This window comes from Haliotis asinina, chromosome 5 (assembly GCF_037392515.1).
Source record: "Haliotis asinina isolate JCU_RB_2024 chromosome 5, JCU_Hal_asi_v2, whole genome shotgun sequence".
Lineage (NCBI taxonomy): Eukaryota > Metazoa > Mollusca > Gastropoda > Lepetellida > Haliotidae > Haliotis > Haliotis asinina.
The window spans coordinates 56,914,796-56,940,723 of NC_090284.1; the positions used below are offsets into that span (position 1 = coordinate 56,914,796).

Consider the following 25,928-nt stretch of genomic DNA (forward strand, 5'->3'; position numbering starts at 1 on the left):
GATTGAGTTTGGTTTTACCCCGCTTTTAGCAATATGCCATCTGTATCATTGCCGGGGACACCAGAAATGGATTCCAAACACTTTACCCGTATGGGGAATCGAATCCGGGTCTTCGGTGGTAAGAGCTAACGCTTTAACCACTTGGCTACTCAACCGCCCCAGTTCCCACCAGTCCCTAGTCATAATGCGGTTATCTGAGAGTAACGGTCGATAGCGGCGTGTCATGACTGTGCTTAAGTTGCAGTAGATTGATTCTTAGGTTGGGCGTGTTGGACACAGTGGTCTGGGGCATTACCGCTCACTATCAGAGTTATGGCCCTTGGTTTCTATTGCTCGACGGTTCGAATGTCGGTTTGGTTTTCGAATGTCATGTTGACATCTCCATACACATGTCTCTGGATTTCACCTGTATGACTCACGTCTACGATCTGTGCTACTGGGGGAATTTTCTTTAGCAGAGACGATGGTGTCACACCTAGCAGGAGGACGGTTGAAATTAAACCACCCTTACGAAAGTCCTTGTATTAAAGTTACAGCAATAGGTTGTAATAGATATGTACTTGTCAGTAAGGTGTATGGATTCAATTTAAACAGATTTACTGAACATAATATTTCATTGTCATGACCTTTAGACATGTACTTGTCAGTAAGGTGTATGGATTCAATTTAAACAGATTTACTGAACATAATATTTCATTGTCATGACCTTTAGACATGTACTTGTCAGGTGTATGGATTCAATTTAAACAGATTTACTGAACATAATATTTCATTGTCATGACCTTTAGACATGTACTTGTCAGTAAGGTGTATGGATTCAATTTAAACAGATTTACTGAACATAATATTTCATTGTCATGACCTTTAGACATGTACTTGTCAGTAAGGTGTATGGATTCAATTTAAACAGATTTACTGAACATAATATTTCATTGTCATGACCTTTAGACATGTACTTGTCAGTAAGGTGTATGGATTCAATTTAAACAGATTTACTGAACATAATATTTCATTGTCATGACCTTTAGACATGTACTTGTCAGGTGTATGGATTCAATTTAAACAGATTTACTGAACATAATATTTCATTGTCATGACCTTTAGACATGTACTTGTCAGTAAGGTGTATGGATTCAATTTAAACAGATTTACTGAACATAATATTTCATTGTCATGACCTTTAGACATGTACTTGTCAGTAAGGTGTATGGATTCAATTTAAACAGATTTACTGAACATAATATTTCATTGTCATGACCTTTAGACATGTACTTGTCAGTAAGGTGTATGAATGTAAACAGATCCACTGACCATAGCATTTCATTTTCACCTTTTCGTGTGTTTGATTGCAAAAGGCATTTACTTGCCAGTAAGGCAAGCAGATACAGAAGTGTTCAAGCAGATACTCTGAACATAATATTTCATTTTTCGTATTTTTAACCTAACACAATATAGGTACACATTCGAGTGTTCAAACGGGTGACTTTTTTTTGCTGAAGACAATACTCGCTCGCTCACTCACTCGCATATCACAAGACTTACCATATGCTGTGCTTGCCACGCAAGCCAAAACGGCGAGCAGCGTTAATTTCATCATCTGAAACATTCAAACATTTAAGAACAGACAGCTTTATTATTTAATTTTCTGAAATCGATTCTGGAAACCAAATATACGCTCTTCCATATGCATTACTCAGTTTAACAGTTGCAGGAGACACGTTGAATACGACCGCCTTTATATTTTCAAAAATATGTCTGTCCAAAACGAAAAACTACACGAAAGATTGTAGGATAGAGAACTGTGTACCTACCTTGTCGTGAGATGATGCCGTATGGTTATTTAGCACTAAACCCGAATCAGTCCGACCCAGGTCAACGATTATCTGATATAAGATTATGCTTTGGTAAGCAGAACAGTGCCATTTGTCACACGCTCCATTTCACGTTTAGAAAACATTCACAAGCGTGTAGATACTAAAGGGTAAGGTGTGGATCAGAGGCTAAATCACAACCGAAAGAAAAGCGTCATCACTCAATGTCGTAAAGTACGCTATATCGTTTAATTTGATCGATTACATAACTGTAGGGTTTCAGTGTCGGTCTTTTTATTTTACCTTTTACCTATGGGTTAAGGTGCCCCTGTGTAGTACCCGGGGACGTCGTAAGGTGTTTTAGAACAGTGAGTGATTGAGTTTGGTTTTACCCCGCTTTTAGCAATATGCCATCTGTATCATTGCCGGGGACACCAGAAATGGACTCCAAACACTTTACCCGTATGGGGAATCGAACCCGGGTCTTCGGCGGACGCTTAAATCACTAGGCCACTACTCCTCATTCGATCTTATCTGTAATCTAAATGGGGTGATGAGGTAGAGCAGTGGTTAAAGCATTCGTTCGTCACGCCGATGACACGGGTTCGATTCCCCACATGGGTACAATGTATAAAGCGAGTCTCAGGGGTCCTCTGCGGTGATATTGCTGGAATTTTGTTTAGTCGTAAAACTAAACTCACTTATTTACTTATACAGCTATTTATGTGGAGTCATTTTTAGATTTCAAAAACGTCCATTATTTACTCTCTGCCGCCATGTAGTTGGATTATTGTTAAGTATGATGTTGAACAACCACCACCACCAACAAATCCACTATTTTGAAATACGATCAATAACAGTCAGTTCTCTTCTTAACCCAATGAACATACTCCTGCAAAGCAAACTGCAACGCTTGTCCAAAGTTCTTGTGTATTAATCATTTGGTCAGTTCAAACAGTGGCTTGTCTGTTAATCTGCATGTTTTATTTCATTTTGCCTTCAAAAGTACCTAGTCCTTTCTTCGTCTGTGCTCAATGATAACCTTTTCATCCGATCCTGTAACTTGCTTGACATTTAACTCAGTTTAACTCTCGTTATCTTCTCCGCCCACTCACACCGTCAATAACCTTGACCTAATAGCAAAATATCGCGGCAAGGTGAAGGGAGACAACTCCTCGTGCTTTGATAGGAGATCATTCAATGTCATGAACATGTGATGAATCTAATGTTTTATTAATGAACGGTTGAAATGCTTCAGAAAATACTGTATATAGGTACATATGACGAAATGGTTCTTAATTTTTTCTTCAACACATTACAAAAAATATTTTACATGAATCCTATGCAATAACAATATCGCATATTCCCTGCACTGAAAACCATGTTTTCTACATGATTTTATGTGTGATTCTTTGGGCATGCACATTGTCCTAAACCAATATAACGTATTACCATTAACCAGCTCCCGAGTGTCCGCTTTAAAGGCACTGGCAATCAATAAAGGTTAAACTGTCCTCAATAGTGGGTTTGTATCGGCTTGAGCAATGTTCCAGCAATATCACACAAGAAACGGGATTCACATAGTGTACATATTTGGGGAATCGAACTTGGGCCTTCGGCGAGACAAGCAAAAGCTTTAACCACCTGGGCCTAGATTTTCGAAGCTCTCTTATCGCTAAGATATTGATAGATCCCATACGTTAACATTAACTTACTATCGCTACCTCACCGCCCCTATTCACTTATACAAGCTATACTTCGTTTGGTGGTGTGGCACCTCCCATCATAACACATGTCCAATGCAAACCCTCTTCCACCCTATCCACTTCATCAAATCAATATCAATGATTGCATTAACTCTATACCCTCACTGAGAATTCACTTTACATGGGGTGATGGCACTGGTAAGTGGTTAAAGCGTTCGCGCGTCACACACACCGAAGGCCCGGGTTCGGTACCCATGTGGGAAATCCATTCTGGTGCCCCACCTACCCCCTTCCCACCATGATACTGCTGGAATTTTGCTGACAGCGGCGTAAAACTAAACTCAGTCCCTTTGCTAAGGGAGAAGAAGAAGTCTTGAAACGTCCTTACAGAGAAGTAGGAAGTCGTTATACAGAAATTCTCATGTAGTTATAGGACCTGCGCAACCTTTATACGAACACCTGGTGTCATCACTGATCCTCAGTGGTCCTCAGTGGACAGAACTGTTCACCTTTTACCTAAAGCACCAAGTGCAGTCTGTTTCTTGTTAAATAATCGCGGCCAATACCCCTCCTTTGACTGTGTTATATTTTAAAAGCAGAACAAAATGTCTGTTCAAATCACAAGCAAAATGTCCGTTCAGATTGTTACTATAATTCACAAGCGTCAGTGATGTGATAAAGACACCGTTCGTGTACATACATAAAATTTATTTCCAACAATTTCCAAAGCGGACATTTGTAAAACAGACTGGACATTAGTAAGATAAGTTTCCTTTAGTTACAAGTGATGTTACAGTTCATGTAAACATGCTGGGTTGTTTGGTTAGTTGTTTGGTTGCTTCCCAAACTAATAGAGCATTTAACGTTTCATTGTAAAGATACACAATGTACCACACTTCGCGACAATGCATGTATTACACGTTGCAATGGTTAACTTTGCTCAGTGGTCTCGTCACACTGTCGTCATGATGTAATATTATTTTGGGTTTGTTTTACCTTGAACCTATGTCATGATGTTCCACGATAACATATGACACTATAAGCTATGATCATCGTGTATAAAATATCTTAACGGTTATGTAACCCAAGCCACTTCAACTTCTCACAAAACCACCACCGGTGGTACAAGATCAACGAGTATACAAACGAACATAAATACAAACAAATACATACAACCCAACCCAAGCCCACCCTGACAAGACTCATATCCCATACAATTAACCGATTACGGCCTAATCCATGGAATTTTGAACATTCAGCAGTGCCGATCCGCTGAATCATGCTGGAGTGGATCTGTGGTAATCGATAGAATTTCAGACCGTGGTAACAAATTGGGAGAGTCTAAGTTCGTTAATTAAGGGGTTGCGGCTTGTATCCGATTAATCTATATGAAGCAAGGCCCTAGCTGTTGTACTTATCTTTCCTATCCTAGTGCAAACAGAATGTAATTTCTTACGAAATCACCACGTACCATGGAAACCACTTATCTCAAATTGAAATTATATACTATGGGGTAGCCTTGATAGGTAAAATTGTACAATGTATTTTTCATGTTGGTAGTTGTCCTAGATCTAGGGCCTGCTGCATATAACGAAATTAAGTTCACTGGCAATATTCACTAACCTCCATTCCTTGGCGAAGCAATTTAAGACTATCGAACTGTTCTGACAAAAAAGTTAAGAATATTTTTAATTTTGAATAATGATCTATATACTCATTCACACACTGATAAAATATCAATTATAAAAATACCAATATCCGTAACTTGTTTTGTCCTGTATATAAATATTGGCAAGTTATATGAGAAACAACAGCGGGGAAGGTAATTCATGTAATACACTTAAACAGTGTTATGTTTATAAATAACGGTGATAATTATATTCTATGCATCCTCAGCTGAACGGACGTTATGTGGCCAGTCACACACGTTGTGCAGTGGGTTGAAGACAGTGCCGGGGGCACAGGAGCGAATGTAGGTGACACCGTTGGAGCATTGAATAAAATGGCGGTCGTCTGCAGGGTGAGCATATAGACCATCTGGTCTGTTTTCGCAGAAGTTCATTAAATCTGAAAAAAGTTTTCACATTATAACTGTAATGCTGGACTGCAACTATTCAGCATTGTCTAGATACCAAAAATGTGAGACGTTTGTAAGATTAGAATCAAAATCAGGCACGGGGACATTGTGGGTATTATTGATACCCACGAAACATTCCATCACATCATTGGAGTTTGTAAATTTAATATTGTTTTATCAAAATTAATTTGCTAAATGTAATTGACATTTCACGTTCCTATACCAAGCCACATAAATAGGTTGTAGAGGTCATATTGAGGATTCTCAGATTGCGTAGGACAATAAACATAACTTGCAGCGACTCATGAATTGTCTCCCTTTGAATGGGAACATATGCTACCTCGTTTGGGTGAGGAAGTAAGTACGGTTCCATTATTTTTAGCAAAATTCCAGGAGATTTACACACAAACACACACATACGCAGGCACGCATACGTGCACACACGACCAACAACATTTATCCGTGGTGCCCACCTGGCTTTGGAGTTGTAGGTTTGTCTGTGGGTTTGTTTGTTGGGAGTGGCGCTGTCGTTGGTACCCCAGTTGTTGATGTACTTGTTGAAGCAGTTGTTGACGTACTTGTTGAAGCAGTTGTTGACGTACTTGTTGAAGCAGTTGTGGCACTAGTTGTAGCACTTGTCGAAATACTAGATGAAGCACTAGTTGAAGAAGTTGGTGTACTCGTCACTCCAGCGGATGAGCCTGTCGTGGAAGCCTGGGGTGGCTTAACAGTGGGTTTGGGAGTTCTTGAAATATACAACACAACATGGTTAGAATGTCAGCATCTACCTATTATTTACTGTTTCGAAACACACTCAGCAAGCATATTCATTGGTCCTAATCAAGCACAGTTGTAGCTAATCTCCAACAATTGAATAATGAGACTGATCAACAATTCTTGAAAATCAGTACCTCCCACCCTCAGGGGCACACTGCCCGTTGATAGCACTAAGCAGCGGGTATGGCCCTCCTCCACAGGATCCCGTAAAGTCATCCAGGTCTAGAGCCCACATCATCACTCCACCATATCCCTGGTCTTTCATGAACTTTACCTGTGGACATATTATACTGTGTCAAATCATCTCCCTGTCAGAAGCGTTTCAGAAACCTCACATATACGGCTTTCAGTGTTGGCTACCCCGAAGTAGTGTCGATTCCCAAATCTGTTCATGTCATATCACAAACATTTCACATTCCAGAAACTACTGGATACCTGCAGTATCCTTTGCAATGATTCAATGTGGTTTACTCTGATAAACCACAGTTAGTAACCAATTGGTTAGTCGGTTATAAATCCAACTAAGCTTGAAGGGCACATCACCAATACTTTCCTTGATCTATCACCGATACTTTACCTTGATCTTAGCTCACGTTGTGTCCCAGAAATAAACTTTATGTTACATTATTTTCATATAATCCATAAAATAAACAATCCAAATGAAACCCAGAGCTGAGGAAATCTACACATTCGACATTATTCGAGACTTTAAAACTTTAACTTTAAAAATATTATCTCCAGCCACAAACGATTCTACCATACGTAATCTTGTCTCGAGACTGTTCTGATCGGCATCCTACATACAGGATACGCCACCAGATTTTTAGATTCTGCAGGGTAGTTGGGTAGACTTGTGGCTAGAACATTCGCTAGTGTGGCAGAAGACCTGGGTTTAATTCCCCACATTGGTACAATGAGTGAAGCCCTTTTCAGGTATCCCCTCCGTGATATTGCTTCAGTATTGCTATGAGCGGAGTAAAACCACTCTCACTGAAGAATCTGGAAGACCATTCTCGCATACGTACCTTGGTCTCGAGACTGTTCTTATCGTCATAACCCACCCACTGGTTGCCGCTGACCAGGTATGGAACCTTCTGGTCCTCGATGTAATGGACATCCGCGCCTTCCTTTATCAACTCGCAGATCTGGGATTCAAGCAAATTTTAAATAATTCCTTGCATATCAGCTACAAGTTCAAGATGATTTAAAATATCGAAAGGTGTGAAATTTCACCTTGATTACAGCATAGGGTATTCTGATGGTATACAAAAGATGTTTAGGCCATGACGTTTGAAATGTAATTATACAAAACACTTGTAAGATTTAACATTAACTAAACATTACGTATATAAAATATAGAGATTATTTATCAATGATACATAGTCTTCAAAAAATATCTACCAATCGTGTTGCTTTTTGGAAAAATGACTTAAAGAAATTTAAAAAGAATTTTAAAATTAGGGTAAAACTACTAATAATGTTACAGTACCACTCATATGAGCATTCTTCAATATCTGTCTTCGCAGTCAGATGAAAAACATTGACAAATGTAAAATCTCCAACCAATATAACTAAACACTGTAGATGCTGCTACGAGAAATTCACCTCATAGTAGGACAAAAAGCCTGCTTCCCTGGTGTACCTCCCGGCAGTGCCCGGTCCCCGAGCAGGTGCCCCCAGACCACTGTCGTCGGGGGACACCAGGGTGAAGGTCCGACCGTATGTGGGTAGCCCTATCACCAGCTTCTCCTTGGGAGCTCCGTTCTTGGCCCAGTACTCAGCTGCCCAGGCCTGAAGAACATTCAGAGATGATGACAGTGACTTGATGCTTGTTGACAATTCAGTAAAACTTTCCCAAATTACGTCATCCATCCATCAATTCATCGATGTTATGTCGCGATGTAACATTGTAGTGACTCGGGACTGACTATTCCTTGACAAAGACCCTCGACATCAAGAGACAGACCATTGAGTCATGCTAATGTAAGAACACTTTCGGGGCAATCAGCACCCCTTTCTTGTAGCGATAACGGAATCGAATGGTATTTTCAATGAAGACTTGGTGTATTAGATTATTACACTTAGACTCAGTGCTCTTTTATATATATTATTTTTTTTAAAGAAAACACCCAAATATCTTGCAATAGTGTTTTTGTTGAAAAATCAAGTACTGTTACAGTTACCATTGTTTCATGCATTCCACAAGACGAAATACATTTCTTTATACCATCGCACCCTCTCTCTGAATCTCAAACACATACATACGTATTTGAATCGTTATGCAGCGTCGATAGCAGATTCATAAATACAAAACGATTACTTTCATTTTAAGCACAGTATAAGTATGGGGAACGAATATAAATGAATGACACTCACGACGTTAAGATAGCGGCTCTCCCCCTTTTCACTGGAATCAGCATAAAGAGGACTGTTGTGTCCGGTAGTTTTGTCCCAGGAACCGTGAAGGTCGTATGTCATGATGTTGATAAAGTCCAAGTATCTGAAGTTGTAGGTGTCGGATAATTGAACACTGTGCCGCTAATTACCTTTAGGCTGGCTGGGACATTCCATAGAGACAGTCCAGTATTTCACACATTCATATTCCAGGATCCTGTAACCTGGCGTAAGATTGCATGTTTCGCCTCATTACAATATTTGGTTTGTCACACAACGTTTGTGCTCAGTATTCCAGAAAATGGATATAAACATAGAGTTCAATATCCATATGGTCCCAAGAAAATCAAATATTATTGGCTTCATTGATTAAGATCAATTTTTACTCCTACATAACGCTTCACTACCTAAACTTTGAGTGATTGAGTGAGTTTTACAAAGCTTCTAGCAATAGTCCAACAATACCACGGCGGGCAACGCCAGAAATGGACTTCACACATTGTATCCATATGGATAATCGAACCCGGGACTTCAGCGTGATGAGCGAAAGCTTTAATCACTGGGCTAGCCCACCACCCAACCTAAACGTAGAATCAACCCTTCTTGTAACGTCAACCCGCGTTGAGAATCAGGTGTTTCCCGAACATGGTGAGACTAAGCAAGGCATTAGGAACGACTGACTCTTTTACTCACGTTTCACCTGGTGGAACAACATATGTATTTAGTATTTCCAAATCGTGTTGTCTAGAATGGTCTAGAATATTCTGCTAGAACTGACGTTTTAAAGACCTCCTGTTGAATCTGTGTTTGCACTTCAATGTAGCGGAAGCGCACCTTAACCAGAAAACCAGCCTAAGCCACTGATGTTATTTATATCTGTTCATGACAAGTAGATTTTGAATGGGCTATTACAAACCATTATGGTTAATGCCAAAAACGTATTCACTGCATACTTTGAAATAGCAGGGATATCATAGCCAGCATCGATATTTCCCTTCCCAGCAGGCACCGCGGCAGTCAGCAGGAGACGAGGCTTGCTGGCTGTCTTCGCTTCCTCATCAAACACATTCACCAGCGTCTGTTAATACAGATAAGTTTCTGTAACCATTTCAGGAAACACTGCAGTGGATTGCACTGGCAACGGAACAAATGTAACCTGACACGTATTATATGCTCAAATTCGACAGCTAAGCAGTTATGTCTTGAGTAAACTGACTGAAACTAAACGCCCCAACTCTTATAAGTAAATATGCTGGTAGAACACAGATAATGCCATCTGTTACAATCATGTCTTGGTTAAACTAGTATCACTTCTGAATTAAGTACCAAGCCAAGGGCACCGAGAATAATGGGAGTGAGTGAGTCTAAAGGTAAGTCGCACTCAGCAATATTCCAGCAATGTGGCGGCGGTCTGTACATAATCGAGCTTGGACCCGACACTCCAGTGATCAACATCATGACCATCGATCATCGACCGAAGCAATTGGAATGCGATGACATGAGTCAACCAAGTCACCCAGCTTGACCAAAAGCATGGGTTGTGGAAGAAAAGCAATCCTAACCGGGATCTTCACGGGTCAAGAACAATGAGGAGTCGAACAACAATGTAGTTGGGGTGCAAGCAAGATGCTTTAAAGGCAAGGTCTGCGTATGTATTATGAAAATCCCGAAGCCTGTCAATTACATTAAATTTTCTACCAAGAGGGACAACCTTCAATGATATAACTAATTGTATTTTTAATAAAACATGGCAAGATAGGGCTTGTTGGTTTGCCTGTGTCTGAGGCTGTATATAAGCCTATTGCGAAGACATTTGTGATTGGAAAGGTAAAACAGAGATACTGGCCGTTGCTGTACAAGACACATTAGTATCGATGGACTTTTTAAGCTTTAGACAAAGCTAACAGGTACTGATGAATATCTGTTACCTTAAGTAGCTCAACATATTTCTGCTTATCCTCTGGAGGGCTTCCTCGCTTTCCTGGATACTCCCAGTCAAGGTCAAGGCCGTCGAACTTTCTTGCTCTGAGGAACTTCACAGAACTGTTTGCGAAATCTTGTCTATTGGCTGCTGTTTTCACCATAGAGGTGAACGTTGCCGACCCCATGTTCCAGCCACCGACTGACAACAATATCTTAACGTCGGGGTTTTGTTCCTTGGCATGCTTGTGTAGCCGTTCATACCTGGGTGTAGGGCAAAGGACCGATGAAACAGTGCAGTCCGTCGTCATAGTTCTGACCACTGACGTATTTAAAGAGGAGTACTTTCATTTCTACGAACTGTTGCTTCGTGATATTTTGACACAAGTGGTGACAATACATATGCTACATGTGTAGAATTATGTAGCACACGCACGTACACATCTATTCTACAGAATGAACCCAAATATCCTTTCAAATGTGTTACTATTAGGCAAAAAAACTCATGAGATTGCCTCGAGGTATTCGTACAGAAATAGCATGTTTGTATTTTGTTTATGACGTTGTGTTATAGTATTAGTGACAGAATTCAGCACGCCGCACTCAGCAATATGCCAGCTATTATATGATGTCTGTAAATAATCGCGTCTTGACTAGACAATTCAGTGGCCAACAGCGTGACCATAGGTCTCTGCAAATGGAAGCCGATAACCATGTGAGCAATCCTGACCATCCCGTTAGCAGTCTGGGTTACTGAATACCAATTCTAACCGAGATTTTCACGGGTCCCGTGTTAAAGTAACCCGACTTAAAGGCTGTCATCCTCCCGCCCACATGACCAAATAGACTGATTTAGCCTGTGCGCGTCAGTGTAAATACCGTGTTAAGTGGGACACCCTACAAACTCTGTATATTATGCGTTCAGTGTGAGAAGCGTAGATATATATTTTTCGTAATTCAGCCCGAGCGTTACTGAACGCATTCACATGCATGATACGCTGACGCCACAATAGAATCCACGAAACTGTCGTACTTCCTACACTGTAACATGGACTAACGACAGTCGTAGCGTGAAACACGGCCCTGGTTCTTGATAACTATCATGTTAACGATATACGTGATCACAATCTCCAAGGCTTTTACAGTGAGGCGGGAGTATTGAGGTGAATTTTGTTTTACGCCGGGCCGCACTGCCTATGAATCAGACGACTCGGTGATTAAAGTATGATCACTGCGGACCGTGAAAAATGTTTAAGGCAAGCATTGCGCTAATTCCAACACAGGTAACCCTTTGAAAAGCAAAATATTGTTAGTTTCAAAAGGTCGATGTAGCTGTTTCATCACACCCAAGTTACTGCAAAGCAGCCCGTATCACGGTAACGCAGTGAAGATCTTGGTGATCTTGGAATCACCCGTCCTAGCTGCTTGCAAATACTGTTTGTCACACTGACAACATGTACTGAACAGCAAAAGAAGCGCATGTTTCGAAAAAGTGAAAAGTAAAAGGTTATGCTTATGTCTTCTGTTTAAAAACCTGACCAAAAAGCTGAGTTGCGTTTCTTTTGCAGTTCAGTATAGCTATATTCTTAACACTAAACTTTGTATAACGGAAAGTTTCGAATCCACAACATACATTCCTTCGGACCAGTCTGTAGAATCGTCGTTCCATTCATAAGGTGCCAGATGGTTCCCAACGAGCTTGGCGAACGCGTAGTTGATGTGTGTGCACTTAGTGGCATCCACATCTTCCGGGAAGAACTTCTGTCTCTCAGGACGATACTGGGCCCAGTTTGTGTAGTAACACACGACACGCTCACACGTCATGGCTGGAAACAAACAACTGAGGTCAGATGCAGGTCAACATTACACAGAAGGCATGCTTTTGTTTGTTCGTTTGTCTAACGCACTCAGTAATATTCCAGATATATTGGGTCGCTCTGTAAAATTCGTCAGAAGCAGACAATCCAGTGATCAACTTCATGAGCACTTAGATAGTTGACATGTGTCGGTAAAGTCAGCATAGCCTCAACACCTGATGCTGTTAGTCGTTTCTTACGACAAACATGTTTTAAGGGGGGCAGGAGGCGGAGCACAATTTTCAGGATAACTTTTGTTGCGTAAGGACAATAATTTATCTGAGCGATCTACAAATCGAGTGATTGATATCACGAGTATCAGTGCACGGAGCTGAATAACGACCACTTATAATCAACCACTTATTATCAAGCCCGACCTCAAGCATGCGTAAAATGTAAATGTACAGACTCGTAACAGAAATCGAATGATAAATCCCCATGGATAGTGGTTTTAGACCGAGGGACAGGTTCAAATGTCGCACTCACCTGTCCCGTCGCACAAAATCGTCGCCCACCCGAATGTATTTCTGTGTCAGCATGTATCATATTCATTTACTAAAATGAGATTTTTAACAGCTCATGGGAGCTCCCTGTAACAGCAAACACTGCACCGCTTTTCAACTTCCCCATCAAGCAGAACAAACACTGAATGTGGGCAAGTGAAGTTTTACCTGTAGGCTGTACAGGTGATTCACCGCTTCAGATACAACATTATTCATAGACTAATAATAAATACCCTTGCTGGCCTGGCCATGCTGATACACATATAGTCACCAGGCGGAGAACGCGCTCATCAACACCCACAATATCCATCGTTGCATTGTCTTTTGTAATGGATGCTACACTTCGGTCGCCGGAGTTCGCTGTGACCGCTGACTTCCGTGTGAAGGGAGGTAACTGGTTGTTCAGACTGTGAATCTGCAGTCCGCTACTGTCAGAGAAGGGTGTGTAATGTGATGTCCCTCGGGTTCGATCCTACGATTACGATTTTGTTGCTTTTTTACGGTAGCTGTTGTACTTCAGAACCATAAGAACATCCACACTGCAGACCACACTGTAGATCTTGTGAACATTACAGCGTTAACAGCTAGTACTACAAATACAAGAATTGTTACTACTACAGTAACTGCCACACCCGCTAGCACTGCCTCTGCTGCTGCAAGCAGCCAGTATTTCAACTACAACATCATCTACGACTTCTTTACGACTACGCGACTACAACTACCACTACCACTACTACCGCGGCTACTACTACGACAGCAACAAGAACTACTACTACCACTGCTACTCCTACTACTACTCCTCCTCCTCCTCCTCCTACAACTACTACTGCTGCGAGTACTACAACAACAACTATTGGCGGATTGGTGGATATATCGAACTGTTTTTGTCTGCGCCATTTGCTTTAATTCACCGAATCCGTTATAACATACTATGGCTATACCGAAGTAAAACTAGTAGCACATTGAATTCGTTATAACAGTAGCTTATGTATTTCTCACAAAGGCAGTGACATCTGCTCCATATCGAAGTGTATAGACCTTCTCTGTGGTGTAGTGGTTAGTGCGTCCGCCCGGAGAGCGGAAGATCGCGGGTTCGATCTCCGGCCCCGTGATACTCATTCTCTTCCCGTACAGGTAACTCCTGTCATATCATCTTACGCAACCTCTGTTCTAATACGGCCCTATTTGGCACTTCTCGTAAAATCCCCTAGCGGACCCAAATCGTAACCTCTGTGGGAAGAGAATGCTTTAAATGCGGCATCATATCTCATTGATTCAGCACTATATAACCAGCTTAAGTCTGGGCTAGTACAAGCAGCCACACATACACACCCATACACGTCGTTATATGAGCGAATTATTCTTAAGTGCGACGCTAAACTTCATTTTACCTCACCTCACGACGTGTGTATATTCTGCTAAAACAATAAACCCACTGTTGACAACATTTACCAGTAATCGGGGATCGTATCGGCCAAACGAGCTTCCCACCATGGCCCTACCAAGGATTCTTTAAAGACCAAGTCCGTTTAACGAAACTCACCTCCAGGAACTTGTACTCACCGCATGTAGCCAGCCAAAGACAAGACAGAATGAAGGACAGCGCCAGCATCTGCAACATCACGGTACGCGTGATACGACATGTGCAAACTTTTTACACCTAATAAACACTAATATCGCTAGCAATAACATAACCCTTTAGGATACAATCTTTGAAATTGGTGAACAAATATTTGCTTGAAACCTTTATTTGCTCATAGGATAAAAGCTGAAGGCTGCCTTTTACAAAATATTTCTGCCGAATGTGTTGTTGCTTGTTAGCAAAGGGAGTGGGCAGCTTGATCCATTCAGTTGAAGTTTGTTGCATGGAATTGACATGAATGGTTGTACTGGTTGCGACATACGTGCTTATTCAACAATGCGTTAATCTTCTCATGTGGGAGAGTTGTTCAGATGGATACACTGTGACTTTAAATGATTAAACGTTTTAACGAGCCTGATAACATGCAGTTATCATGAGACACTAAACTGGGAACCCAGGTTATTAAAGGGGGGTTATGGCATTGTACGAAATAAACCAAAAACCCGGCCAGACCTGAGCTGGTAACTCAGCTGGTAACTTCAACATGTTAAGGATGTATCCAGACCAGACATCAAATTATGGTGAATTTACTCAGATATTATGGAAGATCTATTTTTTTACCAGACAATCGGGCTGATAAGCTGTATACTTGTACGTCAGAAATCTAGCCCAGGCTATCGGACTGACCTTATTTCATACACTATTTTATTGGTCACAAGAAGTAACGGACAGTGGGGTTTTGTGTTTCACTGTACGGAAATATTAACACTGTACCGTAATTGTCAATTCTCAATTATAACCGAGTCGATGGGTGAGTCAGCGAGTGTGTCAGTGAGTGAATGGGTGAGTGAGTAAAGATTTGTAGTCACAACGTGAATATTTCAACCATATCGTGACTAAAAATGTTATACATTCTTGATAAATAGTCAAACGTGTATACATAACAGGTTGTTTCCAGTTAGTATTCGAGGAAGCCGCGGACAGAGCATGGAGAGGTATTACACCTCTTTTTAGCAGGAATATGAGAATGTTTTAACTGCACAACAGCGAAGGGTGCATTTAAGACGTAGCTATGCACTTCCTGGTTAGTCGATCTATAAACAATACCCATGAGCGCAACATTTAATAGTAGAAGACTCAGTGCGATGAAGCTTGCATGCATTTGTAGTTAAGAGATCTATACCCCCAGGATCCAAGACGACTTCCAAAAGAAACACTCTTATTCCACTCAACTCCAATGTCGCACATAGAAACTAAACACCAAGCATATATTCAATATTATATAAAAAAACAGGAGTCAACTAAAAAGGACAGGCGCCACATAAAAACTGCAAGGGACTGCGCCCTGCCAAAGGAAAACAGGGAAAACATTGATTTGAATGCTCTGTACACAGAACGGCTTCTCAAAGCAGAAATATCAAATGTTAGTGTTAAACAAGTACTTTTCTACTTGATGCTGGTCCTCAAACGTTCCAGTCGAAACATAATATTTGGCAATGCATCAGGTTAGTTCAGGTTGTACATGTAGAGCCATTAAATGGGCATTGATATGTCGAGCTCTATTTCGGTTAGGAAATAACAAACCAATTTTATATGACATACGTTGAAAACCACGCATATACGGTCACCATATACTCACCATGTATTAAGTAGTCAGGTCAGATTTGCCTGACAGTCACACGCTTATATATACGATCTGACAGACGTATCACACACGGGGGTCGATCAATCTGACACGATATTCCAAATAATTGAATAATTATATAACACGACAGCGGGAGTGGACAAGCTTGTCACGTGATTAAAATCTCTCGTGGTTTATTGGCACTATAACGATGACCAGCTAACTCCCGGAAATAAAGACGGGATGAAACAGACATTTAATGACGCAAAGGAAACATGTGATACTGTCTACGAGCAGGTCGTGACTGATTGGTGTGTGACCGTGCATGAGGAACAGCTGAGGGACCCATATCAATTGTTCAATTAGATTGTAATGTATGCAACTTGCACTCTGTGGTAACATAATGTTATCGGTTATGAGGCCGTAAGGTGGGACACTTTGAACCACTTTTGTTCTGTAGATTTACCCGGTTTAATTGCCCAGTGAGTTTACAAGACTCACTGCATTCAGCCGGGCGAATTAATTTCGACATAGCCAGCCGTGTCCTGAGAACAGAGTGAAACGAATCACCACTCTGTCAGTGCAACCAGCGTTGTGTAACACAGATTTGTATTGACAAAATTTGCATGAACTCAAAGGAAATTTAGTAGACTACATCTAGCCTCTATGGTGAAGATCTTCTACAGAATATTGTCATAAATTTTCTTAATGAAATATAAGAAACTTAGAGACTTTCTTCATTTTCTGCAGTCATAGGGACTTGTGACATATTATAGACTTGCATGGGCTTTTATTAGATATATTTGCTCCGGATGTTTCAAAAGATAAAAATGAATGAGATCACAGAATTAGATCAAAGCAGTATAAAAATGTAGAATAACAACACAAGATGTGGGGCACTTGTGCCCAATCCCTATTTGGACAATAAAACAGTTTACAACAAAACAAAAATCCGGGGGTTCTTTAACTTTCTCTGAGTAGAATATAAATTTTACACATTAAATGTGTTGTGTTTTCTAAACTGGCAACTGGTATGAGTAAAATCATATACCAGACGAACATGATATTCACCTAAGGCACCATTACAGTATTTATATATAATTTCAGCTGGATGAATTATTCCTCTGCAAAACATAACATCATGACAACACCAACGGGACTGGGTTTATGATACTCTCGCTGACTTTATATTTATGATATAGAAGTGCTTTTCATATGAAAAAATGTTCTTACATCCTCATTTCGACTGTTATGCAGGCCATCAAACTTTTGTTAGCGGCTTGTTTGTGTAACATCAGTTCTGATTATCGACCTTTCCATCACATGCAACCGCTCTTAAATTTCCTGATTTCCCTCTTAGTATAAACATATAAACGAAACACATATGTGGTCACACCTCAGGCCAGTGATTTTATTCAAATTTGTCCCTTCACTCAGCCGAACATGGGTACCCGGTGGTATAATTCACATGGGTATTAAGCTCCTTGCGCCGCACAGACAGCTCTGTTTATCCGTGGTGATAGAGTCCAACGTGTTGTATACACTTTGAGCGTGTCCCTGTGGCGTGGAGTTCAGCTTGTAAGTCGGAATAATTGTGTTACTAGGCTACACACTAGTTACAATGTAGTTAATATACACACTAAAGCTATACTTTGAGAAAACACGTCGTTAATACAGTAGGTGCGAACACACCTGGCGTGAACCAGTAAACCTGGCTTGAACACACTACCAGTAAAACACATCGCATACACCCGGTGCAAATACTGCAAGTATGCCCGATGCGAACATCTGTCCAATATACCCGACGAGGACACAGTGTCAATATTCACGGTGCAAACATGCTACCCGTGAACTCGACGTGAGCACGCTACCCATATACCTGGTATATGCACTGAAGAAATGCAGGTGCCCACACTCTTCCCGTGCGTTTGGTGTCCCCCTGGGAGCACATTTCTGTAGTAACCAGTACTTACAAATGCCAACAGAACTGGTATAAGAATTGTCCATATAACATGTGCGAACACATTGCCAGTATGCCTGAAGTGAACACATAGCCTGTATTATACACCTTTTCTGATCACCACCTGTATACCCTGTGGGAATACAATGTCAATATACTTGTGTGAACACATCAATATCATACCAAAACGCTAATAAACGCCGATATAACGCCGAGAAACAGCGCCAGTATACGCTGTGACTGTATATCCTTCACAAGTATACTTACAGCGAACCACGAGGAATAAGGTTACATGCAGATGGGACACATCACTAACGGACCTGTTGCAACCAGTACAACCAGTTCGAAAGCATTGCCATTACATCTTACGGGAACGGCATAGCCATTGTGAACCCACTGTTAGCACACCCCTAGTGTTGTGAACCCACTATCAGTATACTCCTTGTGTCGTGCCCCCACTACCAGTAAAATCCATGTGTTGTGAACCCACTACCAGTAATATCCATGTGTTGTGAAAACTCTACCAGTATACCCTAGTTCTGAACAAAGTACCAGTATACCCTTTTTTGTGAACCCACTATCAGTATACTCCTTGTGTTGTGAACCCACTACCAGTAATATCCATGTGAACCCACTACCAGTATACTCTTTGTGTTGTGATCCCACTACCAGTATATTCCTTGTGTTGTGAACCCACTACCAGCAATATCTATGTGTTGTGAACTCACTACCAGTAATATACATGTGTTGTGAAACTCTACCAGCATACCCTTGTGTTGTGACCCCATATACTCCATGTGGCCCCATATACTCCATGTGAACCCACCACCAGTATACTCCTTGTGCTGTGAACCCACTACCAGTATACTCCATGTGTTGTGAACCCACTCCCAGTATACCCACGTGTTGTGAACACACCGCCAGTATATTGCCTGGGAACCTACTACCGGTATAAATGCCCGGTTCTAACACACCGGATATATGCTCTTCAAAAAAGTAGGGAAACTGTACTTTCAATGTACGATTGTCGAAATTGGTAGATACATGGGATTGAATCAATGCTGATATAATAATAATGAATGTTTTGAGAATGCATTACTACATGGCTTTCATTCAAAGCAAAGCTGTTCGTTCAGTTTTCCCCCTTGTTAGGTGACTAGAGTATGACATGAGAATTTCAGGTTTACAATTTTCAGTCAGTATTATGTGATTTGACCCTGAAAACCCTGACCATGCACAGATGCAAGAAAATTATCGGAAAAAAAAATCTACAGTGATTTATCAACCTGCCTGCAAAAGGTCAAGATTCATAATGGCACCCCATGCACGTGTACGAAGCTCCCACATTTTTCACGTTCTTCCCATGTGATAACGGGAAACGATGCTTCATACACAAGATGAATGTCACCGTAACGTTCCTCAATGGGATTTATTTCTATCAGACTTCAACGTTCAGTTTTCCCTACTTTTTTGAAGAGTGTGATAGCAGTGCAGTTCAAATTCAGCTGAAAATCACGTTTCTCTCCAAGTCAGTGCTTTAAGCACAACGGCATGTTGTGTATCACCGTGACGTAGTACTAGTGTGCATGCATGCATACGTTACATACGTAGCACACCCCAGCATGGGACTCACCGTCCTCGTACAACCACCTAACGTGGCTCGACGGGATACATATCTGTCCAAATCTGTTTTCGTACCTATGAAGACATCAGTACATGTTTTCATGGTAGGCAAAGACGCACAATTGTATGCATATCAATGCTACGGTTTGATAGGCAGCTCCTTGAATTGAACTGAATTAATGTTGACACTATAGTTTCAGAATATACTTAACATATTGCACCCAAGCAGTTAGTCGGTGGCAGCAGAGATGTCAGTCATCATAGATGGAAACAGAAGATTCACCCATAATATTGTATCCCCTATATTTATGTGTCCTTCAGTCAGAGCTGTGTATGTTAATTTACTGATCCATTTCCAAAGATACAATTTCAATAATCGAAACACTGAAGTGGCATGGATGAAATATTTTCAATGTGTCCCGGCAGCACGACAAAAATTATAAACATAATACACACTATGATTTAGTTAATGGAAAAAATATGACCAGCTTAATTATAATTAAATGACTCAGAGGCTATTTTGTTTATACACTGCGCTCAATCTCACAGCTAAACATGGGCGTGGCCAGTGTGAATGGCAGTGAGCATAAAAGGTAAGTCATTTGGATGAGTGGGTGAGTTAAGTTTTACGGCGCGCTCAGCAATATTCCATCTATGTGGCGGTGGTCTGAAATAATCGATCCTAGACCAGTGATCAACAGCATGAGCATCGATCTGCGCAAATGTCATACGATAGATAACACGTGTCAACCAAGTCAACAACAATGACTACCTGATCCTGTTAGTTGGACGACAGCAAAGTTTGTGACTTTGCTTACGGGTCCGGGACAAATGAAGCTGAATCCTGATAATGATACGCAATTTTACAGGTTAGACTAATGCCTTTTCTCTGAATAAGTATAATTTTGATGACAATAATTAACCTCATTGACTTTGAAAAGCAGCCCATTATAACCTGGGTCCGCTTGCACAGAGCACTCTTAGTTTCAATCAATTTTAGGCCCCTACAATCAACTTTACAATCACCATACAATTGCCCTAATTATAATCCACTTGCACAAAGACGATCTTAAGACAGCATGAATTTAACATCGCGATCTTAACTAAGATCGAACTCTTCAACTTTTGAGGTACAATTTCTTAAAATCGACTCCTGTCTACAGTTGTCTGCAAGAGCGTATAATATGCTGCACAAATAAAACGTGGAACTGGTTACTGCACGCAACACAACACCTCCCTCAAACGCACCTCCCTCAAACAAAAAACAAAAACAAAACAATTAAAGCCCATAATCTTTAATGAAAACAATTACGTGGAAGATAACTACATATTGTACTATATTCCAACTGTCTTGGTTTATTAGCCAAGAATGTGATACTGCACCCACCGAACTACCAATCCATTTTTATGAAAATATTGAAATACTGATAAATACATTTAACAGATCTGGGGCTAGATTTAGTGACATAATCATTACGAACATTACATTTATACAACATTTCACCTAAGTGTAACATATTTCGTTCATAATTATTTTTTCTTATTGTGAAAAAAATAATATTTCACGCAAATTTCAATTGCCTCAGCAATGATAAACTAAGGGAAAATCATTGACACGAATATGACCGAAAGGAGTTCTGCGATGTCAGAACATAACATACATTGTCAACAATGAAGCATATTTGCAAAAGGAATGACCTATTGTTGTTTTGTCCGTGGGATGTAGGATATTCTAAGAGCCATCTTTTTCATTGATAATAGTACTAGATTGTTTTCATCTTCATACCTGTTTGCGCTTTGACAGGACCCTTATAAACATGACTATGAGAGGGGTATGAGACGCCATTCGGCTTGCCAGAATGACGCGAGTATACGTAGTTACGAATAGTGCAGTCAGCGACGTTGTTTGGTTGCATTTAGATTTAGTTGTGCAATCAGCGACGTTGTTTCAAAACTGATCATTCGTAAGGCCTCGGTAATTTCCGTATGCTTCGGGAAAACTAAAATCTCTTCTCCAACGCGATGCCCACATGTTTCCTCTAGACAGAACTCAGTCATGTAATGGCGGATCATTGGTTTATCTATTGCCCTCGTTGACAAAGGACAAGCTGACCATTAAGTGTCTTAAGTGTCATATTCACGCAAGTCCCGGCATATGAGGGATATTTGTAGCCCCACATATGCTTGCATTTCTCAAATTGTATGTAAGTAACACTTGTTCTGATTTAATAGAAAGAAGGGAGATAATTCGTGTTGCGATTTCCTTACCGCTAGGTGATTTTATGAGAACAGGGAAACATGGCCGTTATATAACAGAGATTCGTAGGAATATACACGAAGTAACGGCTGGGAGGAAAATGGCCTTTATAATGTGGATTACTATTCAGCTTTACAGATGTTTGTTTCATCATGTTCAGTTCTTAATATACAGTGGAAGCTGTCTAAACCGGCATTCATTGGGACTGAAGGAATAATCCGGTTTAGACAATGTGGTGGATTGTACAGCCGATGATAAATGTACAAGGCACAGGCGGGACTGAGATTTTAAGCCAGTGTTGACAACTTGCCGAATCAGACAAATGGCGGTTTTGACAGCTTCCACTGTACAATCTGCGTGTAGATTTAATGTCTTGATATGATATTGCAACATCATGGTGATGATTATGTGAGATCACCAATACATGTGAAAAACGATGTGTTGTGTACATAACACAGTCGTATTGGTACACTGTACAAACATTTACTTCAAGGATGTTCATGTTATCTTTGATTTATCATGTGTATGTTTGCAGTCGTTTAGATATAGCTAAAACAGATAACAAGTATTCCCTTATAACCATTACTCTACCCATGGTCCCTAGTATGGTGATCTAACTTCAGTTGTTGGCGATCTATTAGCCAGTTATTATGTTCTGTCCAAATAGTGATATCACTTTTAACTTTCCATACTAGTTTTAGTTGCAGCCATGGTATTCTAGTTGTTTACTTCCTTTGATGACAGCTTTTTATGTTATACTCACATTCCATTTCAATTTCAAATGTATACTCGTCACGATATGGCTGAGATATTACCGACGGGACGTTACGTCTTAACTCACTCACTCACTATAAACCAGGAAAGTGTAACACGAGTTTGGGAAACTTTCCTTCTAGCCCAAATTATACTGACGAACACATTGTGCATTTGGTGTCGCTGTCACAAGGGACTGTGGAAAGGTTTATGACTGATCATGATTTGCGACTTCCCAGATCTATTTGTATTCTGATTGCTCGAGATTGTAAACTAACAGGAAAAACACCCAGCTTCCCCGTTACATAGTAACTTTGTAAATTTCGTGACACTTGAAATGAAATAGAATTTGAAACTGACAAACGAAAATATTTAGGTGAGCGGTATTCGGCTTCGTGACAGTCAAAACTAATTTGGAAATATAACGATCAGTGAGGTGTGAACTCAAACAGAGCACAAAGTAGAACAACGTTTTGGCAGCAACAAGACACGGAAAATGTTGTCGCTGTGAGGAGCGTTTGTTCACTACAGGAAACGTTTGTTTTTTTTTTCTGATGATCCTCCTTGCAATAGTGAATTGCATTTATAACAGTGCACAAAACCAATTTGATGTAAAATTTATTCAACACATAATAACCATTGAAAGAATATTAGGAATGTTGAACAAGAAGTAATGTTTCAGTAAACCTTTATATCCTGCCTAGACAACATAGTTGAGGTGCACTAGAGCGGATGTGAGGACGACTGGACTGTTATCTAAGAAAAGTGCGCAATGCACATGTGTGTCAGATTACAAATCTCCTTTAGCCAGCATTCCCGTTGACGTATTTACATCCAGGGACGTCACGACATCCCTAATATCGAATACCAGTCCAGGAGAACATGACACACTGAACGTTTGACTCGTGAGGCTTTGAAGACATCATGCCATTTGAATTTGAATCATCCAGGTTGTTGTCGTAAACCGACGTCACATCTGAAAAATACAGTTCAACAATGGAGTCTTTGAGGGGCATTTGGAAGTAATACAATAAGTAATGAACGTCAGCTTCGAAATCTGCGGAATCTAATGAAGGAGAATATGACCCGAAACGTCGTGTTCCTCAAATGAAGAAGTTGGCATCCGGCAATTTATGCATTGATGCATTATGATATACTTGCAAACATTAACGAAATTACACTTCTTGTCAGGGCACATAGACACCGCTATGCGAATGACGGGACACGGTTGTCATGGGAACATGGTAGTAAGTATTAGTCTTTGCCCGAAGAACTAAGTATACATTGTTCATATGACAGCACGAGGAGCGGGGGTCAGAATCAGTTCCACAGACTCCCATGGGTGGTCGGGCTGTTTGTGTATTAGTGAGAGGGATATTGTTCATTCTATCGGTCACTTATTTGACATGTTCAAATTTAATACAGCTAGATCGTTGTGGAAGTGTCTTACATAATAGTAGCCCACTTCCTGTAAAATAGAAAAGTGATATATGTAGTCAAAAGAAAGTCACTTTAAAACTTTTTGTCCACTATGTACTTCTCTTCAATAGCATTCCAAATTTACATCAGGTATCCATGTGAAAATACCACTGGCGAGTTATTTTGTCAGACCTCAAAACGATATATATTTTTGATACCTTGTTCAATTGTCGTCAACAGGATCACTGGTGCACTTGAAGGTGTCAGTTCCGTCACAGCTGCCAGAACGTGGGTTGAACCCGGAGCCAGGAACGCAGGCCAGGACGTATGTGATACCATGCATGCAGTGGAAGAACTCCCCACAGCTCACAGAACTTGGGTAATCTCCGTCCGTCCTTCCTCCACAGAAGCCGGTTCCAGGTGCACTGGCAGGAACTATAGCAGATTTTACGATTGCTGACAAAACAGAAAATGATGGCGTTTATGACAGAAATATGTGTGCTGCTTAGCTACGGAATTGCGATATTTCCCAATGCGCCAAATACAAAGTATGTGACACTTGTATGACTGTAAACACGCACAACTCATGCTTCAACAGAAATGAACTGAGAGGAAGCTATAAACAAAAGTATGCCATGCGTTCACTGAGGCTACATATCTGTACAGAAACTCAATCGGAGTTAAAGAGCACCCACGTGTTTCATTTGACTTGATAAAGAATAGCAGATTAACTGTTGTCACATGAAACAATAAGGTGTTCTTTAATTTCTGTTGCAGCATTGATATGAAAAGTACAAGAGTGACTTATGACAAAGGCTTGTGACATGATAAGCAGCTGGTGAGAACACTTATACATAGGCGTCATGGCATTTACATAGTAAATGCCCGTGTACCATATACCGACATGATTGACGTATTTCATTCATATTCCAACTACATTGTCTGAATCAACCACACACATGACCTTGCACTCTTCGTTAATCACAAACAAACAAAACAGGTGCTGCAAATGATTTTATTGGCGCTAAATCGCAGTCGTACATTATGTGGAAAATTATTGATTACTGAAAAGTACTGAGTCATATGGCCTTGTAAATTACATTCGATATGTTTTAACCATTGAAGAGAGAGGTATATTTATGGGTTTTACTCAGGTATTCTGTTAATGAAAACGTATTGTTTCTGCTCTTTTTTCCGCAAAAAGTGACATTCTGAAAATGTATGGAGATTCAGAAAATAACCCTTCTACATGCTCTGAATGCATAACAAAAAGCCATATGACCAATTTTAACATTCGATACTTACCATCATTAATACACACACAAAAATAATCAGACACATTACGATTAGGGTTCTAACTGATTGTCAAACAGCTGTTCTGTATACATGACGCTACACTGGCTGGTGCTGAACCTCATCATCCGGTCTTTATGCGCATTCTGGCACGTTGGCAAGGAAGTCGCAACTTCCTCCTGCAGCACTGTAGACCGTACCGCTGGCGCACTGCATCCTGTGTGTCTTGCCACCTGCGCAGTTGTAGTAGTAGTTACAATCCGTGGGATCAGCGTAGAGGCCGTCAGCTTTGCCGTCACAGAAACCCCCATCCCCTGAAACTAAAAGGTTTACAAAATTAGGCTCCGGCACATATAGTACATAGTTGAAATCA

At 40.6% G+C, this 25,928-nt stretch overlaps 1 protein-coding gene across 1 annotated transcript in view; it reads right to left on the reverse strand.

Annotated features, from left to right (window-relative positions):
* Window positions 1-25,928, reverse strand: part of LOC137283922 (probable chitinase 10) — a 60,184-nt gene that overhangs the window by 15,040 nt on the left and 19,216 nt on the right. Inside the window, exons 15-28 of the mRNA XM_067815597.1 lie at window positions 25,756-25,869; window positions 24,501-24,718; window positions 14,608-14,656; window positions 12,319-12,511; window positions 10,694-10,949; window positions 9,719-9,843; window positions 8,748-8,871; window positions 7,977-8,162; window positions 7,397-7,516; window positions 6,506-6,645; window positions 6,068-6,339; window positions 5,406-5,584; window positions 1,812-1,940; window positions 1,543-1,597 (exon numbers count right to left, since the gene is read on the reverse strand). Coding sequence (XP_067671698.1) covers window positions 1,543-1,597; window positions 1,812-1,940; window positions 5,406-5,584; window positions 6,068-6,339; window positions 6,506-6,645; window positions 7,397-7,516; window positions 7,977-8,162; window positions 8,748-8,871; window positions 9,719-9,843; window positions 10,694-10,949; window positions 12,319-12,511; window positions 14,608-14,656; window positions 24,501-24,718; window positions 25,756-25,869 — 2,160 coding nt within the window. The remainder of the gene's footprint in view (window positions 1-1,542; window positions 1,598-1,811; window positions 1,941-5,405; window positions 5,585-6,067; window positions 6,340-6,505; window positions 6,646-7,396; window positions 7,517-7,976; window positions 8,163-8,747; window positions 8,872-9,718; window positions 9,844-10,693; window positions 10,950-12,318; window positions 12,512-14,607; window positions 14,657-24,500; window positions 24,719-25,755; window positions 25,870-25,928) is intronic.